Below are 21,380 nucleotides of genomic sequence, written 5' to 3'. Positions count from 1 at the left end.
AAGTGTCAATGTGTCAACTAGGCAAATTAGAGACAAAGAAGTGATATAGATCCCAATAAACACTAAGTCTGTTTTGTACTCTGATCTTGAGCTCCAGCAATAGGCTCACCCACTCACTCTGTCCCAGGATTGGAAAGTCTCTTTCAGCTTCTTCCTGGGAGAGAATTATAAATTGGGGGGGAGGGGAGGCCCCTACATTTGCGTTTTTCATTGCCCTTAAGGAGCTGTAATGCCTTAATTAGGATCTTTGCCTTTAAAAGTAAAAACAAAATCCCCCAAATTATACACATGTATTATTTGTAATGGTTTACATGGTTTTTTTAAAAAAACACACTGATTTATGAATGATTTAGGAGGAATTAGATAATTAAGGGAGGAAGACTAAGTAACTCAGTAACTTCTCCCCCTTGCTGTCTACTCTCCACCTGTCCATCTTTTTGGTCGTCATATTGATGTATTCTCATTGCGTTATTTTTTCATTGTTTATTATATTGTTCTATTATTTTACTTCTGTTTACACTTTTTCATTTTTTTACTGTTATAAACCACCTAGAGTAGCTACACAGTGAGATAGGTAGCAAATAAATTTAACAAACAAATAAATAAATAAATGGTACAATTGAAAAACAATTGAAATGCAGTAAAAGTGTTGGGGAAAAGTGAAGAATGAAAGGGGGAAAGGGAGGACTAGAAGTTTAGATTGGAAGACCAAAGATGTATATAAAACTGGACACAATTGCATAGAACTACTTAGATTACATTCCTTCATGTTAGTTTGAGGACAGAGCTACCAGACACTGAATATTATAGCAACTCTTTCTTCCCTAAGTAGTAAAATGCTTCATACAAACAGGTTCAGAATGCTTTATAAATTTTCCCATTTTCTGTAATTGTCCTAGCATTATTCTTGGCAGCCTCACAGAGGTCCTAAACTACATATCAAAAGAAATTCACAAGGGTTTGGTATCAGATAGGCCATCTCTAACACTTCAGGAATGTTCCATTCTTCAATAAGAGTTGAGATTTGCCTAGAATGGACACACAATCCCATCAGATACCAAGCTTGCTTCCTCTTCCCTTACTCTCCTTCCTGATTCCCTTATTACAGACTTCTTCCTTGGCCCCAGGGTTTTTTAAAGATGTTTTCAGTTTTTAAAAAATTCTGACAATACATATTTACTGCATTTTTGGACCGTATTACACACATATACAATGCTTTCCTCTGACAATACCAAGAAAGGAATCAAGTTCTAGAGATAATGGCATTTCTGTATTTCAATATGGGATTTGTAACTACAAAGGTATTTCTCTAATTGGAACAGGAATATAATTACAATTTATGGAATAACTTGGGTAAAGGCAGGAGTTTGAAGTCACAGTTTTGTTTTTAAGTAGAATGGAACAGAAATTTTGAGCACTTTTAAAATATTGGAAGCAGCTGACTATATTGACCAAAATCTTCATTGCCAGACTAATAGATTTCCTGAATTTTGCAATCACAGACCAAGGCTAGGGCTTCATCTGAGGAAAAATGTTCATGATTCATAAAACTCAAATCATTTTAACAATCCTGGCTGTTTCCTAAATGTTCACAATATGCAACTTGATTTTATAAACTCTTCAATGCAGTGGTGGGATTCAGCAAATTCACACCACTTCGGCAGAACCAGTAGCTAATTTTTTGTTGCCCAGGCCCAGAATGGACTTCCGGAAGCGGCATCCTCACAGGGAACCAGTTGTTCACATATTTGAACCCACCACTGCTTCAATGGATATCACTTTTTACTTCCGAAGTGTAGTAAGGTGATCGTTCCAATTGGTAACAATATGTGTATTCCACAAAGGACCTTTTCAGGTCCACAGATGACTAATTCCAGTAAATATTGAGGGTCTGTCTGCATGTAAGGAACAACTGTTGAAGGACTTGTGCCAAAAATATAAGTGTGAAGTCCTGTGTATACAAGAGATTCACAGAGACAAACATCAGAAAAGACCTAAAATTCAGAGCATGCAGCTTGTAGCAGAAAAGCCTCCACAACAATATGACAATGCAGTCTTTGTGAAGCCTGGTATCCAGGTTGAGCTAAGCAACTGTATGGTCAATTCAGTGTATAAACTGCCACTGATTAAGATCAAATGAATTAAATTTAATACATTTAATAAGGACAATATATATTTTCTATTGGAGACTTTAATAGTCACAGGAACACCTGGGGATATCCTGACAACAATAGAAATGGGGAGGGTGAGTTACAGTGGGCAGATTTGAATAACCTAGCTCTTTTACATAACATCAAATTACCAGCTTCATTTAAGAATGGAAGGTGGCGCAGGGGATATACCCCAAATTTTGTGAACGATCATATAATCCAGCAATGTGTTAAAGTAGTTTGCCCACCTATTCCAAATTCCCAGCACTTGCGAATTATGTGTCCAGTTACCACTGCAGTTCAAACTCACAGATACCCTTTAGACATAGGTATAACTTTTAAAAAGTCAACTGGCCTAAGTTTTAAAGGCTGTTCTAAATTTCTAAATTCAGAATAAATATTCTAAATGTTTGTAACTACTGGTATTTTGGAAACTATTTTGGAAACTAAAGTTCAGAAACTATGGACAGTGCTGTTACTCAATTAATACCTAAACCAAGCCATTACTACAGATTTGTGGGAGGCTAAAGGAGATAGCTGGTTAAAAAAATGCTCATGGCTATCAATCCTACTGGGCTATAAAACAAACTATATCCAAGACCTTACAGCAGAAACAAAGACAAATTGCAGAAATATCTCACTCTTTTTAAGTGCTTTTTTTGTAAGAAAAAAGGTGCCGGAACTCAGCCGCCCCCCCCACCCCCCTGGTCAGGCCATTCCTTGATTGGCAACCTTTTGCTCCCCTTTCGAACCGGACTGCCATGCTAAGGTGGAGGGGATGGGTGGGGATGAAACTATTACAACGACTCAAGAACGGAGGAAACAAGAATAATACTGCGTGTCTAAGCATATTTATGCAACAGCATCCCTTCTCAAACAACACTACAACCCCCGGCACACTTCGCTGGTTATTTACACCCACTGAGCCAAGAGGGAAGATGGAGGTGGATGGGGTTACTGCTGTTGCCATAGCTGTATGAGTGACATATAGGATCGGGGGCAGTTCTACGACGGGCCGTGAGTCAGTCGGGGGGCGCTTGGGGCTGATGCGCTGCCGAGGGCTGGTCTAAGAGAGTGGTCAGTGTTGGGCCTTTGGCCTGTGTGGCCAACTAACCTGACTGATGGTTCAAGGGTGGGAGGGGACCCAGGGATCACCTTTCTCCGCCACATCTACCTCAGCACCTCAGGAACAACCACAGCATCTTCTAGAGACCCTCCTTCCCCTCCCCGTTTTCCTTAATTCCTCCAGGCTGGGGTTCTCAGTTGGTTGCTCTCCTCGCATGAGGTCCAGCCATGTCCAGGCTGCTGGGGAAGTTGTTTGGAATCGGCCCGGGGAAGAAAGGTGGCAGGAAGGGGCCTTCTCCCCAGGAGGCCATTCAGAGGCTTAAAGAGACCGAGGACATGCTGAGTAAAAACAGGAGTTGCATACCTGCTTTCCAGCTCTGGTGTGTTTGTCTTCTGCTACAGGGAAATGAAGTTTGTGGGACTAAAAAAAGTTCAGTCAGACCTTCCAACTCCTTGTGAGATCTTTTTTTTCCCCACAAGAAGTTGGATTGTCTGACTGAATGTTTTTAGTTCCACAAATGCCATTGCAAAAAGGTGCCAGAATGCCATTCTGTGCTTTCTAGGACAAAAAAAGCCCTGCTCTTTTTGAGGTTGATCCTATGGCAGAGGACACAGTGAATGCAGTTAATTACTTCTATAGGTGAAGCTAAGAGAGATAGTTGTATTAAAACAATAGAAGAACTGGAGATGAGTGGCTGTGGATACTGGCATCTCGTATTGTCCAACATGTTCCATCTCTTTTGATGGGGGGAGGTATTGCCCCCCTCAGAAAGGGCCCGCAACTTGGGTGTCCTCCTGGATTCACGGCTTAACATGGAGGATCATCTAACTGCTGTGACCAGGGGGGCCTTCGCACAGGTTCGCCTGGTGCGCCAGTTGCGCCCCTTATTATTATTATTATTATTATTATTATTATTATTATTATTATTATTATTATTATTATTTATTAAACTTATATACCGCCCTTCTCCCGTAGGACCCAGGGAGGTTCACAAGGCAATTAAAACAACATTACAATACAAAAATTAATAACAATTAAAATAGATTAAATTTTCCTTAATTAAAATCTAAAACCCCTATAACTCTGATTTAAAAACCCAATTACAATAAGTTAAAAAAAATCCTCAGTCCTGGCCGGAAAGCTCAAAGAGCCAGGTCTTCACGTCCCGGCGGAATGAACGAAAATCAGGGGCAGTCCTAAGCTCTACGGGTAACTGGTTCCAGAGGGCAGGTGTGCCCACAGAGAAGGCCCTCCCCCTGGGTGTTGCCCGCCGGCAATCCTTTGCTGGCGGCACCCTGAAAAGGTCCTCCCTGTGGGAGCGCACAGGCATATAAAATTAATAAATTCAATTCAATTCAATTCAATTCAATTCAATGAACATAAATACTTATAAAGCATAGAGATTGTTGAGTCACCTAATTAATGACCCCATTCGATCTAGAGGTTATGCCAACATGACTGCAGACCAAATAGCCAGTCAGCTTCTTAAGAATGGCAATTCAGATCAAAGGCCATCAAAACACAAAATAGAAATGAGGAGGATGAAATGACTAACTTATCATCCCCCTTTACCATGGAAGAACTGAGAGAGGCTATAAGAAAGACTTAGGCCATGAAAAGCTGCTGGTTTGGATGAAATCCTTACTGAACAGATAAAGCAATTGGGACCGAAAGCAAGACAGTGACTACTAGAAACGTTTAATGAATGCTTGGAACAATGTAAGGTTCCTAGTATCTGACAAAAGGCTAAGGTTGTAGCAGTTTTAAAACTAGGTAAAGAAGTCAATAACCCTAAGAAGTACCATCCAATTTCTCTCTTGTGCCACACCTACAAAATCTTTGAATGATACAAAATCGCCTCACTGTAGCTATAGAAACCCTTCTCATACCGCAGCAGGCTGGATTTTGCCCTGGAAAAAGTTGCACCACACAAATCCTCAATTTAACCCAGATTATCAAAGATGGATTCCAAAGGGGCAACATAAAACAGGAACTGTACTCACAGATCTCACAGCCGCATACAATACCAGAAGACTGAAGCAGAAAGTTTATGATCTGACTAAAGAGTTTAAACTTACAAATATCATTAGGAATCTACTTCAGAACCAAATGTAGAGTTCCAGGGAAAGCAAAGTAGATGGAGGAATCAAAGGAGCGACTTGCCATAGGGTAGTGTATTGGCTCCAACTCTTTTTAATATTTACGCCAATGATCAGCCGCTCCCTAAAAGTACTAACAAGTGTATGATAATCAAGCAATGGATGAACAGAGAAAAGCATTTTACTTAAGATCTGGCAGAGCTGGATCAATAATCGGTTAAGGCCAAATCCAGCAAAAACTCAGGTACATGCCTTCCATCTTTACAATAAGCAGGCAGCTAGGAAACTGCGTAATATATGGAAAGGGACCTACAGCCCTAAATATTTAGAGGTCACTCTAGATAGGGCCCTAACATATAAGCAGCACTGTACCAACAGTAACTTGAAGGTTAGTGGACAAAATAATAGCCTCAGGAAATTAATCAGCTCTAAGTGGAGTGCCAAACCAAGGGTCCTTAAGACAACAGCTTTAGCTCTTTGCTACCCAGCAGGAGAATATGCCCTCCCAGTCTGGTATAAATCAGCTCTTGCTGGGAAAGTAGATGTTGTTCTGAATGAAGCTAACAGAATTATTACCAGATACCTTAAACCTACCCCTCTAGATAAGATCTACCAATTAGTCAGCATTGCCCCGCCTGCTGTTCACAGAGAAGAAGCAGCATACAGATGGAGGGTTAAATCAACACCCTCTCTATAGCCTACAATCAGTTCATCAGAGATTAAAATCTAGAAAAAACTTGCTTTGGTTGACGGAAGTCTCCAAAGAATTTAAAAGCAGAGAGGACCTATGGAAAGCAACAAAGAACCAACACTGAATGGAACCAATGAGGAGTTGGCACCTGGGTCTGGCAAAAGCTGGGAAGTATGGAAATTGTTGAATAAACTGTGCATGGGTATAACAAGATCCAGAGATACTCTGAGTAAATGGGACTATCCAGTGATTTCTTTCCTTTGCGATTGTGGTGACATGCAGACAATAAGACATACATATTTTTGTATGTCTTACTGTTCTACCGTCCTCATCAGTACACATTTGAGGATTTCATGGCAGCATGACAGAATGCAATTAATATTGCTAATTTCTGGGCAAGATCTGCTAAACCTGTACATATTTTAATCTTGCATTTTATATTTAAAATTTTAGGTCATTTATTATCCCTTATTTTAATTGTGATGCTTCTGACATGAATAAACCAACTTTTTACCAAAAAAGAAGCTAATTTTAGTAAAAAATACAATACTATAACATTGAATTTCATTGCAATCCTAAAACCTTGAATTATGCTCAGGGTAGCATTATTTTTGTTAAATTTTAACTGACAGCTCCTCACACTTGCAGAAATTACTCATGAAAAGACTTTTTCATATGTCATGGGTTACAGGATTAGCACACTTTAACAATCACAAATTGAAATGGGCAATACAGCTTTTAAAATAATTCCTAGCATAAAGTTTGACAGGAGCTGGGCAACAGAAGCAGTTGATATTTTAGGAAATGCATATGAGAAGAAGTGTTGGAAGTGGGTGAACAGTGATCATGTCAGTCATGAAACGAGACAAAAAGGGCTGAGGAAAAAGCTCAATATTTGTCAATAATCTTTTTCTTTCTTTCTTTCTTTCTTTCTTTCTTTCTTTCTTTCTTTCTTTCTTTCTTTCTTTCGAAAATATACCATGGTATATAGACCATGGTATCTTGCTGCGGCGTCTCAGGGGATTGGGAGTGGGAGGCACAGTTTTACAGTGGTTCTCCTCCTATCTCCGGGGACGTTCGCAGTCGGTGTTGGCAGGAGGACAGAGGTCGACCGCGAGGTCTCTCATTTGTGGAGTTCCTCAGGGGTCGGTCCTCTCGCCTCTCCTGTTCAACATCTACATGAAACCGCTGGGTGAGATCATTCGTGGCTTTGGAGTTGGGTATCATCAGTACGCTGATGATACCCAACTTTTCCTTTCGACCCCAAACCACCCCAGTGATGCCCTCAACGTGATGTCCCGGTGCCTGGAGGCGGTTCGGGTCTGGATGGGGAGGAACAGACTCCAACTCAACCCCGACAAGACTGAGTGGCTTTGCATACCTTCATCCCGGGTTTATTCGGATGTTCCACCTTTGGTTATGGGGGGTGAACTATTACCCCCCGTAGATAGGGCTCGCAACTTGGGAGTCCTCCTAGATTCACGGCTCACCCTGGAAGACCATATAGGAGCTGTGACTAGGGGGGCCTTCGCCCAGGTTCGCCTGGTGCGCCAGTTGCGGCCCTATCTTAGCCGGGATGATTTGTGCACGGTCACTCATGCGCTCGTGTCCTCTCGTCTAGACTACTGCAACGCTCTCTACATGGGGCTGCCCTTGAGGACCACCCGGAAGCTCCAACTGGTACAGAATGCAGCCGCGAGAGTTGTGTTGGGAGTCTCCCGATACTCCCACGTTACACCGCTGCTCCGTGAGCTGCATTGGTTGCCAGTTGTCTTCCGGGTGAGATTCAAGGTACTGGTAACAGTGTTTAAAGCCCTTCATGGCATGGGGCCGGAGTACCTTGGGGAACATCTGCTGCCGGCATCAAGCTCCCTGCGCCCTGTGCGTTCCCACAGAGAGGGCCTCCTCAGGGTGCCACCGATCAGAGAATGTCGATTGGTGGTCCCCAGGGGGAGATCCTTCTCTGTGGGCGCTCCGGAGCTGTGGAACCAGCTACCGGTAGAGCTCCGGATGGCGCCCGATCTTCGCTCCTTTCGTCGCGATCTCAAGACGTTTCTGTTTGTTCAAGCCGGCCTAGCCTGATGGGGATTGGTGGGGTTTTTATTCTTGTGTTTTAATTTTAACTTGGCGTTTTAGAACTTGATTCCAACTGTTTTAATATGGGCAATTATTTAATCTTGTTTTAACGTTTGTATTTAGTATTTTATTCTGCCCTGTGAACCGCCCTGAGTCCTCAGGGAGAAGGGCGGTATATAAATATTATTAAATTAAATTAAATTAAATTAAAAGAACAAGGGATAAAAAGTAAACATATACCACAGTAGTAATTGGAGACTTTAACTACCCTGGTATCAATTGGGAGACAAACTCTGCATCAAGCAGGAGATGAAACAGATCCCTAACCAACTTAGCTGACAACTTTGTCATCCAAAAAGGTGGAGGAGGGAAATAGAGGAAAAGCTATACTGGACCTAATTCTTACTAATAGAGAAGAAGTGATAGAGGGAGTTGCAATGGCAGGAACCTTGGAATTCTGGAATACTGGAATTCAATATAATGCAAACACAAACAATAGAATTTAATCCAACCAGTGTCCTAAACTTCAAAAGAACTGATTTTAATGAACTCAGAGAGAATCTAAGCAAAATTTCATGGATGAAATTCTTAAAGGGGAAAACAACTCAAGAAGCATGGGAAACACTGAAAAATACAATCAGAAAAGCCAAGTCTAACACAATACCACTAAAAAGGAAAAACAAGAAATCCAAGAAGAAACCAGCATGATTGCACAAATATCTCTCTGATAAACTGAAAGACAAAAAGGATAAATACAAAAAATGGAAAGAGGGACATATAACTAAGGCAGAATATCAGCAGATATCCAATTCTGCAAAGATGAAGTCAGGAAAGCAAAGGCTCAGAATGAACAAAGACTTGCAACAAAAGTCAAAGATAATTTTAAAAGTTTCTTTCAACATATAAATAACCAAAAAAGTCAAGGAAACGGTCGGTCCACTAAAGAGAGAAGATGGCAAGGAAGTAACAAAGCAGAGCTGCTTAACTCATTCTTTGCATCAGCCATCACAGAAAAAGAAACTATAGCCCAACCTATCAAAAACATAATTATAAAAAACAGACTAGAAATAAAAATAAGCAAGAAAATAGTAAGCGAATACCTGTCTGACTTTGATGAATACAAATCACCAGGACCTGAGGGATTACATCCCAGAGTTCTGAAGGAGCTGGCAGATATTTATATTTATATTATCTTATATTATCTCAGATAATATAATATATTATAATATAATAATATAATATAATATATTATATTATATTATATTATCTCAGAACCATTGTATCATATCTTTAAAAAATCTTGCAGCACTGGGGAACTACTAGAGGATTGGAAGAGAGCTGATGTGGTTCCCATATTCAAAAAAGGGGGGGGAAACAGACCTAGGAAACTACAAACCAATCAGTTTGACATCAATACCTCAGAAAATACCGGAAAAAATAATTAAAAAACAGATCTGTGAACATCTAGAAACAAATAAAGTTATAATTAGTAGCCAACATGGGTTTTTAAAAACAGATCATGACAAATCAATCTTATTTCATTCTTTGACAAAGTGACTAAATTAGTGGATTAGTGAAATGCTTTGGACATAGTATACTTAGACTTCAGCAAGGCATTTGATAAAGTAGACCACAACCTACTTCTTTGTAAGCTAGAAAAATGTGGGATAGACAGCAGCACCACCAGAGGGATTTGTAACTCACTGACAAATCATACTCAACGAGTAGTCCTCAACGGCAACTACATCCACGTGGAGAGAAGTAAGCAATGGGGTACCACAAGATTCTGTTTTAGGCCTCTTCAATATCTTCATCAATGACTTAGATGAGGGAATAGAAGAGGAACTCATCAAATTTACAAATGACACTAAGGTGGCAGGAATAGCTAACAGCCCAGAAGACAAGCTCAGGATCCAAAAAGATCTTGACAGACTTGAACAATGGGCCCTATCTAACAAAAGAATATTTGATGTGGAGAAAAGCAAGGTTTTACACCTGGGCAGGAAAAACCAAAGGTACAAGTACAGATTAGGCAAAGCCTGGCTCAGAAACAGTAACTGTGAGAGGGACCTTGGAGTCCTAGTGGACGATCACTTAAACATGAGCCAACAGTGTGTGGCAGCAGTCAAAAAAACTAATACAATCCTTGTTTGTATAAACAGAGACATAGAATCAAAATCATGTGAAGTATTAGTATCGCTTTATAAAGTATTTGTCAACGCTGCAAACATTGCATGTTTTTGCTTTGACAATATAAAGAGGCAGCCTTTTCCTTTAAATTGCTTTGCTCTTAGAATTAGATGATGCTGGGGTGGGGGAGAATGTTTCCCCAGGTTGTTTCTAATAAGATAACAAATGGTGTGTTACAGAACGGAAGGGAAGCTTTGGCCTTCAAACTGATTGGAGAACATGATTTATGACTGCTAATTGGAGGAGGGAATTATGCCAGATATTAGGTGCTGAAGGGAGGGGAATTCAGATCTTGGCATCCACCATGCTGTGCCAACACTTTGTTTTCACAATTAAAGACTTTTTAGGATAAACAATGCTTGAAAGTTCTTTGAAGTATTTCATTAGTTGGAACCGTGACAGTATTAGTAAAGCCACATCTGGAATACTGTATCCAGCATTGAGACTTTGGGGAAAGTGCAAAGAAAAGCAACTAAGTGTTCTGTACCAGCCTGCTACCGGCCCTGCAGAAAAGGCAGGGACAACCCCTTTACAAACGGCAAGAGGCTGGAATTAAGCCTGCCAAATTTATTAACATAAAACAGAGAAAACAGGACACCAACCATGAAACAGGAGCTATGAAACAGGAACTATTCAAGCGGTTGCCTTCAGCAAACCAGCCCTCCCACGCATTCCCCTTTTATACAGTTCAGGGCGTGGCTTCTCTCTGCCTCCTTCCGAGGTGCCCCATTGCCTTCCTCTGTTTACTCCTGATTGACTGCCTCCTGCGTCAGGCGTCCTTGAACAGGGCCAGCTGTGGGTCATCTTCATCCACGCTGTCAGGCTCACACAGCTGGGTCTCCGTAGTGACCAGGTGGGAGGGGCCTGGCTGAGGGCTCTCATCAGCAAGCTCTCCAACCCCCTCAGCAAGCTCTCCAACCCCCTCAGCAAGCTCTTCAACACCCCCCTCCTCCTCTGAGTCGTCCGACCCAACTGCCGAACCCACAGGCTGACCCTGAATCACAACACTAAGATGTTCAAAGGCCTGGAGACTAAAATATACGAAGAACGGCTGCAGGACTTGGGTTTAGCTAATCCAAAGAAAAGAAGAAATAGGGGAGACATGATAACAGTATTCCAATATTTGAGGGGCTGCCACAAAGAAGAGGGGGTCACGTTATTCTCCAAAGCACCAGAGGGCAAGAAAAGCAACAATGGTTGGAAACTGAACAAAGAGAGAAGCAACCTGGAATTTAGAAGAAACTTCCTAACAGTGAGGACAATTAACCAGTGGAACAGCTTGCCTTCATTTTGTTTTTGTAAAACTCTTTAATAAAAAAAAACATTGTGGGTGCTTCATCACTGGAGGTATTTAAGAAGAGACTGGACAGCCACCTGTCTGAAATGGTATAGGTTCTCCTGCTTGAGCAGGGGGCTGGACTAGAACAGGGCTTTTCAACCGGTGCGAGCACCTGGCTAGTGGTATGCGGTGTTGCCTTCCTCCGGATTTGAGCCACCAACCAGAGGAGACCACTGCTGATCAGCTAGGACTACGGATCCAATGCCACTGGCCAGCTGGAAGTCCCAGCAGGTGGCCCTGATGCGGCCAAACAGCTGGGAGTGTCAGCAACCTTCTCACGGGGCTACCTGTCAGCTGGGAGCCTGGGGCTTGACAGCCGCTCCTGCTCAAAAGCACCAGTGCTCCCAGCTGACTGGTGGCCCCGAGAGAAGGTTGCAGACGCTCCCGGCTGTTTGGTGGCATCAGGGCCACCCACCGGGACTTCCAGCTGGCCGGTGGTGTAGGATCCAGAGTCCCAGCCTCCCAGCTGATCAGCGGTGCTGTCCTCTGGTTGGCGGCTCAAATCTGGAGTCTCAGCCTCCCAGCTGATTGGCGGAGCAATGAGCGGCTGGAAGGCCAGGTAGCCGGGTTGCTGCACAGATTCCCCCACACACACCTGGTTGATTGTCGAGCCCGGGGCTTGACAGTGGCCTTCCCATGCTTGCCCTTGGCCGGCGCCGTGAGCAGCCACCACCGCCCACCCCGCTTTTTGCAAGCCCAGTTATGCCACCGCCACAGGCTTCCAGCAGCGGGAGGCTCCGGGACGAGCTTTGGCACGTCTTCCATCCCTCCCGTGTGAAGGGTGCCTTCCTGCCCCATGGTCCACAGCAGCATGTTTTGGGCACATGGATCGACTGTGAGCAAATGCGAGGTGTTTCTGTTGCTGGAATAAAGCTTATTAAATGAGCTGGCAACCTCCCAGTATCATTGATAGATCTTCCCCAACTTTCCTCCGGTGCTTCATAAAGAGTTAAGTGGGCATCAGTTTTCGTGGTAAAAATGAATTAGGAAGGAAGGAAGGAAGGAAGGAAGGAAGGAAGGAAGGAAGGAAGGAAGGAAGGAAGGAAGAGAGGGAGGGAGGGAGGGAGGGAAGGAGAAAAGGACAAAGAGGGAGGGAAGGAAGAAAGGAAGAAAAGGAGGGACAATGGGAGAGAGGGAGGGAGGGAAAGAGGGAGACAGGGAGAGAAAGAGAGGAAGAGAAAGAGAGAGAGAAAGAGGGAGAGAGAGAGGGAGAGAGAGAGAAATAGAGAGAGGGAGAGAAAGAGGGAGAGGGAGGGAGAGAGGGAGAGAGAAGGAGAGAGAAAGAAAGAGGGAGGGAGGGAGGGAGAGAAATACTGTAGAGAGGGAGAGAGAGAAAGAGGGAGAGAGAGATGGAGAGAGAAATAGAGATAAAGAGGGAGAGAGAGACAGAGGAGAGAGAGAAGGAGAGAGAAAGAAAGAGAGGGAGAGAGAGAAAGAGAGAGAGGGAGAGAGAAAGAGAGAGGGGGACAGAGAGAGGGAGAGAAAGAGAGGGAGAGATTAAATTAGTAACATGGTGGTTAAGTGAATCTGGTTTCACCATTAACTTTGCTTGTCGGAAGGTAGCAAAAGGCGATCACATGACCCTGGAACAATGTGACCATCATAAATACGAACCGGTTGCCAAGCATCCAAATGTAAATCACATGACCCTGGGGATGCTGCAACGGTTATTAGTGTGAAAAATGATCATAAGTCACTTTTTTCAGTGCCGTCGTAACTTTGAACAGTCACTAAGCGAATTGTTGTAAATCGAGGACTACCTGTACTTTATCATTTTTTTTTCTTTTTTGGGGGGTGGTCAAGTTTTTGACACCTTGCTGGGCGACCGGTGGTACTCGGACATTGTCTTATCCTAAAATGGTACAATGGGTGAAAAGGTTGAAAAGCCCTGGACTAGAAGACTTCTGAGGTCCCTTCCAGCTCGATTCTGATTCTGATTTGTACTTTAAAAAGCATTATTATCCCTCCACTGAGGAATTTCTTATGCTTTCCTCTATCTATATAAAACAAAACATTGGATAGTGAGATAAGAGGAGAAAAATCTGCCATTATTTTTTCTATATTTACCGAAACATTCAAACAATTTCTTACTAAATAATAAAAAGAGAGCGCCAATTGGTGTAATACTGAAGATGCTGGTGTAAAAACTCAGAGACTAAATTCTATGCTTGCCTTTGATATGAAAGGTGGATAGATGTCTTCTCATCTTGGTTTTTTTTTTTTTTTGTAAATAACTCAAGGCAGTGAGCATATGTAATACTTCTTCCTCTTCCTATTTTCCCCCAACAACAACCCTGTGAGATGAGTTTAGCTGAAAGAAAGTGACTGGCCCAAAAGCAACTCACAGGGTTGTTGTTGTGAGGAAAATAGGTAGGTACTGTATGTTACTTCTTTAAGTTTTACATATATAAAAGGCAGGATGAAAAATCTCATTATTATGGTTGCTTGCACAGTCAGCCAGATGATTAGACTGAATTTGTCATTTTTATCCACCTAATGAACCCTTTCAGAGACCTGAGATAGGCAGGTGTTGTTTGATGGTGTTAATGATATTGTAGCAGGATGTAAGCTCTCCCAAGTAAAGCTTGCCTTTTGCAATTGACTGAGGGTGATTGGTCAATGCCAATGGCATTCAAATGATACTCCAGATGTTTTTGGATTACATTCAAGGCACCTATTACTATTGGTACTATCTTTCCTTTCTTTTGCTAGTTGTACTACTTCTCTTTGTATTTTGTGATGTTCTATGGTTCTTTCTCTTCTATTCTGCTGTCCCCAGATTCTGCCACGTCCACTACCCAGACTTTTTTGTCTTTCTTATTGATGGGTATTCTGCAGTGTTATGTGTCAGTGGCCTGTCTGTTTGAATTCTAAAGTCCTAAAGTAATTTAGCTTCTCCATTTTCTGTTACTTTGTCTATTTTATGGTCCCACTAGTTCTGCTTGCAGGCAAATGATATTTCTTGTAGATATTCGAATGCATTATTGTTGCCACTTTGTCATGCTGTTGCTTGTAGTTGTGTGATCTTCTTGCAGCAGCTAATGAGCTGTATCTTCAGCTTCTTTCTAGAGGAGGCACTTGCCATCTGTTCCTGTCTTCTCAATTCTGGCTTTGTATGCATTTGTTCTTAGGCTTGGTCTTGTGCAGTCAGAATTAGTCCCTCTATCTCTACTTCAATTTTCCTGCTCTTAGCCATTGTCATGACTTGTTATTATTGTCATGGTTCCAACAGATGAAACTCTTCAAAAGAACTTTGAGGCATTGTTTACCTCAAAGAATCTTTTATTCGAGAAACAATGTATCGGCACTATATAGTTGAAACCAGAAACTAAATTCCCCTCCCCTGGATATAAGGTAACAAAGTGCAATTCCCTCCTCCAATAAACATAAATCACATTCTCCAATTAGCTTGAAGCACAGGCTTTCTTCCCAGCCCGCCAAAACACTGTCAGCTCTAGGCTCAATATTCTTGGGTTCCCACGGCTGAGTTATTATTGTTATGACTAGCTGGACTCTCATCCCTATTCCCACTCCCAGCAACAACTAATTCTAAAAGCAATAGAGAAAATTGCTGCATTTCCATCTGTTGTCAAAGCAAGAACATCCGATGTTAGCAGCATTAACAATTATCTGCTTTGCCTACTTTTAAAAAATGTATTGGCCATGTGATAGTTTGCCTTGCCATGTCTCTATTTTCTATTCTTCATTTGATGTAGGCCAGTTTGGTCTTTCCAGAACTTAGTGAGCCTTCATAGTATGCTTCAGTGCATCTTCTTCATGGTACTTCAGGTATTCTTCCAATGCTACTTTTTTCTTCTTTGGATGTCTGGGGTTCTTGCAACATTAAACACACACAAAGAGAGATGCCTATTTTCCTTGGCAAGTAGAGTCTATCAACATTGTTGTTTGGATGAAGGGCATGATTCATTGTCATTATTTTTCTGATTGTCCTGTCTAGGGCTTTTAGTTCTGCTTGAGTCGAGTCCACTATTCCAGCTGTGTATTTAATGACTTTTGAAAGCTATTGTTTTGCCTAGCTAAGACAAAGTTTTTGCATGTAAAAATATCTGTTACAATTTTCCAACCTGGTAAGCAATTATTTTTAAATATACCTTCTTGTTTTTTTCTCAAGTAAATTCCTAAGTATTTGAACTTTTTTACAGTAATGTGGAACTTTGTTATCATGTACAGATATTGCTTTTCTTCCTCTGCTAAATTTCATGTTAACATTTGGGTATTTTTGTTCATTAATCCAGTAATAATTTGCAGAAAAACATATTGCTTTTATGTCACTAAGAGTACAGAGGAGTCATTTGGCTTGGTTACTGGGTGTACATCATCACCATTTCAATTTATGAATTTGAGTTGCTAATGTAATTCTCAAAATATTATCTTGACATATTTTCATTGCTAATGGTTCTAATGCCAGTAAAAATAAAAATGGGGAAAAGAGGTGACATTGTGTCCCCTGCAGATGGTGCATTATCATGTTAAAGAGTCATTTATGTTGCCATGGATTTTTGTTGTTTATACATATTTGTATCCAAGTAAAAAAAATATGATCATAATTCATCTTTTTCAGAATTGCAAATATGGAAGCCATTCCAAATTGTCAAAGGCTTTTTCTACATCAAGAAAAAACATACTCTCTCTCTCTCTCTCTTTCTTTCTTTCTTCCCTTTGTTTCTTATCAATAACTTTTAAAATAACTTTTTAAATATGACTTTCATATCTCTTTGGAACAAATCCAATTTGATCAAAAGTATTGGCATGCAAAATGTATCATCTACTATTAATAATAAAATAGTTTGGAATGACTCTGGGCAAGTCAAATTTTTCTTTTATCTAAAAAATTTAAATAAAAATTTCCTTGCATGATTAAGACAGTTCCTAAATCCCATTCATCATTTCAGTTAATGATGTAACCAAAATTTATTGGAAAAACTTGTTGCAGAAATATCATTGAGTCCTGCATCTTTATTTTTGTCTTTAGCTTATTAAGGAATTCTTTTTCTTGACCTGTAAATTTTGTAAATAATGTTGAATAAAATATTTGTTCATGTTTTAGGAATGAGATCTGCTTTATAATTTGGAATAATGATTAACAAATTGCTCTCTTTTGTCTTGGAAGTTTGTTTAACTCTATCCTGAATAGACATAATAGTTTTTTATTGTTTCTTATATATTTGATAGGTAAATTTATCTGAATTATTGTTATTTTGTTATTTTGAAAATGTTTCTTGATTAACTACTTATAACTTATCTCTCCATTATCTCTACCTAATTCTGTATTACTTATTTTTTAATATAAGTTTTATTAATTTTATACTATTTACATTCAAATATTTGTGAAGCAATACAGTGGTTAGGTCAGGGGTCGGCAACCTCGGCTCTTTTATGATTCGTGGACTTAAACTCCCAGAATTCCTGAGCCAGCTATGCTGGCTCAGGAATTCTGGGAGTTGAAGTCCACGAGTCATAAAAGAGCCGAGGTTGCCGACCCCTGGGTTAGGTAATCAAAGGTAAACAATATCAAATAACAGGTTATTTGTACATAGCTCAGGTTACATCAACATAAATTCCCTCTCCGCTTCCCTTAGTTATAACATAGTCAAATTAATCAAATTAATACATTCTAATTGTGATCTAGTCAATTAAAAGAGTTTTCAATATATTTTCACTAATACATATCAATATCCTGTATTACTTATCTTTTGTACTAAATCTGAAACTAGATTGAATTAATGCCTTTTTTCCTAATGGTTTTAGATCATTGTTCATTAGACCAATAAATCCTTCTGTTTCTTCATGGTTTGCTTTCTAATTTGATGCCAGAGAGATCAACAAACATCTCATGAATATTTTGCTAACATCCCATACTGTGAATAGAGATATCAAACGTGAAATTGATTTGGAAAATCTACAATTTCTGATAGCACTACATAGCCTCTTGTAATATAAAAATCATTAAGTTTCCACCTTTTTGATCTGGAAGTTTCTCTGTGTAGTATTACGATCATTGGACTATGATCTGGATAAAGAGATGCCACTTCCACATTTTTGAACTTGGTTAACAAGAAGTTAGAAATCCAACACATGTCTATCTTCTAATATGTCTAAACTGAAGAATAATAAGTATTCTTTCTGTGGGATAAATATATTTCCACACATCCAAGAGAGACAACGATGATATACAGGCTTAGAGATTTGGGGAGGTTTGCCAGTTGAGAAGAAAACCTCATTCATATCTCCAAGAATCATTTATTTATATGGCCACCAACTCAAACAATTGGACTGATCAGCATATAAAATCATTAAAGAATACAAGAGAAAATAGCGTATTATTAAATGCCAGTAAACAAAACAATTAAATGTATTGTATCCTACCAATCTACTGATCTTAGCCTATATGCTTGAGGGATGAGTCAGAAATTAACTTTCTAAAGGTCTACAGGATTGCAGCCAACTGTACATGGGAGGAAGGGAATCATTCTAAAGATCAGAGTCTGCCACCAAAAAGGCGTGTCTCCTAGGTCTCATAAGATGACATTCTTTTAGAGAAGGGACCCAGAGTCTGTCCTGCCTGCTAGTCAGATATCATTGGGAGAATATAATTCCACAAAAAAACCCTGGGCCTATGCCATACATACTGCTAAGCTTGTAAGCCACCCTGAGTCTTCGGAGAAGGGCGGGATATAAATGGAATTAAAATTAAAAAAAAATAAATTAAAAAATACTACATAGGTGATATCTAGTACCTTGAATTGCATCCAGAAGCCTATTGAGAGCCAGTGGAGTTTGTGATGAAGAGATGCTACATAAATATAAGAAATGCCCATTACTACCTGCATCATTGCATTCTGGACCAATTGAAGCTTCTGGATGGTCTTCAAGAGGAGCCCCATGTAGAGTATATTGCAATAATCTACTCACAGGACAATTAAGGCATGAATGACCATGAGCAGGTACCTTTGAGCCAGTAATGATTTCAACTGGCATTAAGACAAAGTTATACAAAGACCACCTTGGTCACCCTGCCACCTGTTCTTCAAGCAGGAGCTGTAAGTGAAGGACCCCCAAACTGTGCATCATATCTGAACACAGCAGTGCCATTCGCCTCAGAGACAAAGATGAAATCTTTCCAGTTCAAGAATGTGTGAGGCCCCAAACTCATCCATATCTCAACAGCCTCCAAATACTGGAATATATTGACAGTTTCACAGGGGACAAATATATGCAATTCAATATCCTCAGAATATTTATTTATTGATTTATTCATTCAATATAGCCGTCCAACTCAGCCAAGTGACTGTATTGATGACACTAAGCTGGCAGGAATAGCCCACACCCCAGAAGACAAGCTCAGGATCAAAAAGATCTTGACAGATTTGAACAATGAGCCCTGTCCAACAACATGAAATTTAATATGGAGAAAAGCAACGTCTTACACTTAGGCAAGAAAAACCAAATGTACCAGTATAGAATAGGTGAAACCTGCTCAATAGCAGAAACTGTGAGAAGGACCTTGGAGTCCTTGTGAACAATCAAATATGAGCCATCAGTGTGCAGCAGTAGCCAAAAAGGTAATATAGATTGATTGTATAAACAGAGGCGTAGAATCAAAACCACATGAAGTATTAGTACTGCTTTATAAAACCTTAGTGAGACCACACCTGGAATACTGCATCCAGTTTTGCTCACCACATTAAAAAAAGATGTTGAGACTTTGGAAAAAGTGCAGAGAAGACCAAATAACATGATTCAAGGCCTGGAGACTAAATCACATGAATTGGATATGGCTAGCCTAGAAAAAAGGAGGAATAAAGTGACATGATAGCAATATTCCAGTATTTGAGGGAATGCCACAAAGAAGAGGAAATCAACTTATTTTCCAATATGCCAGAAGACAAGACAAGACACAATGGATGGAAACTAGGAGACCCAATACCATTTCAGACAAGTGGCTGTCCAGTCTCTTCCTAAAAATCTTCAGTGATGAATCACCCACAACTTCTGAAGGCAACCTGTTCCATTGGTTAATAGTTCTCACTGTTAAGAGGTTTCTCCTTAATTCCAGGTTGCTTCTCTCACTGGAATTAAGGAGAAACTTCTTAATAGTGAGAGCTAGTAACCAGGTTACTGAAGGAAGAGGTTGCCTTCAGAAATTGTGGGTGCTTCATCATTGGAGGTTTTAGGAAGAGACTGGACAGCCACTTATCTGAAATGGTATAGGGTCTCTTGCTTGAGCAGGGGGTTGGACTAGAAGACCTCCAAGGTCCCTTCCAGCTCTATTCTGATTAATGACTACACTTTGTGTTGATGGATGATCTCTCCCAGCAGTTTCATATAAATGTTAAAAAGGAGAGGGTAGTGCCCTGAGACAACCCACAAAACAGGAGTCTAGCATGGACTACTCCCCCAATCACGAACTGAAATTGCCCTAGAGGAAGAAGAAGCATGATAAAACAGTGCCCCTTTTCTCAATCTCCTATGCTGATCCACTAGGATTATGTGGTTGAATGTATTGAAAACCACTGATAGATCAAGGTCACCATCCTAAGCTCACCATCAACAAATGTAACTAAAACCGACTTAGTACTCTATCCCTGTCTGACTCCTGATTGGAAGGAGTCCAGATAACCCACTTCCTCTAGGACCCTTTGGAGCTGTACTGTGGTCTTTTCAACTAGGGGATGTTGAAGTGGATGAAAATTATGCATATCTCAGAGCTCATGATACATTTTTCACAAATATATTGTGGCTACTAGTTTTTGTTGTTGTTGTTGTTTTAGCTATTCAAGGCCATACATTTTTTACCACGATGTTTACATTCTGGCAGATTAATGTTATTGTTTTCATTAGGTATCTCTTAAAAGCCTATGTGTTTCTTTCTTTTATCAACTTTAAAAAGTTTTTTTCCCTTTTAGATAAAACATTCATCGTATTAATATTGCTTGAGAAAAATTAATTTAATCCATGATAGCAACTTGTAGGTTAATTTATTATGAGGTAGTAGTTGCCTGGTCCATTTTTGAACTGTCTGTTCTTAGTTTTTATTTTCCTGTTCTGTTACAGATAAGGAATCAAGCCTTTTGTTATCATTATTGATAAATGTACAAAAAATTGACTACAACTGTAAAGACTTCCTGATGAAATGGAGTAGCCCATCTGTGTCTGATCTTTTTATCCTGAAGAATAGTTGTCAATTCAACTGAACATTTAATTTCAAATAAATATTTCTTATGTTGGAGCTCCCTCTAGTGAGTGAAAGAAAAAATAAGGGAATTTTAAAAATTAAATGACGGATTTCAGTTCAAATTATTCCAAACAAGTTGAATAGCATACAATGTGGTGGTTTCAGCAAAGTAATAATGTTGAGAAGATTCAAATTAATAAAATGCTTAGCTCTACAATTGCATTAAAATCTATTTTATGTCAAAGCAGTGTTCCTCTGTGTTTCTCAATGTGTCTTTTTAGTAGCTACCTGTCCTTGTAAATAAATTGTACAATTCTAAATTTAATTGCTCCTGGGGAGGAAAGCTATAGAAAATCTAGAAAGCATACTAAAAAGCAGAGACATCACCCTGCCAACAAAAGTGCTTTAGTCAAGGCCATGGTTTTCCCAGTTGCGATGTATGGCTGTGAAAATTGGACCATAAAAAAGGCTGAGCGCCAAAGAATTGAGGCCTTTGAACTATGGTGCTGGAGAAGACTCCTGCGAGTCCCTTGGACTGCAAGGCGATCAAACCGGTCAGGCCTAGAGGAGATC

At 40.2% G+C, this 21,380-nt stretch overlaps 1 protein-coding gene across 1 annotated transcript in view; it reads right to left on the bottom strand.

The window, feature by feature from the left end:
- SYCE3 (synaptonemal complex central element protein 3) overlaps positions 1 to 21,380 on the bottom strand; it is a gene marked incomplete at both ends in the record, with an annotated part of 81,379 nt that overhangs the window by 27,313 nt on the left and 32,686 nt on the right. Inside the window, one exon of the mRNA XM_083351887.1 lies at positions 18,457 to 18,536. Coding sequence (XP_083208013.1) covers positions 18,457 to 18,536 — 80 coding nt within the window. The remainder of the gene's footprint in view (positions 1 to 18,456; positions 18,537 to 21,380) is intronic.

The sequence above is a fragment of the Vipera ursinii genome (assembly GCF_947247035.1).
Source record: "Vipera ursinii genome assembly, chromosome: 2".
NCBI lineage: Eukaryota > Metazoa > Chordata > Lepidosauria > Squamata > Viperidae > Vipera > Vipera ursinii.
This window is presented reverse-complemented; position numbering and strand designations above follow the sequence as displayed.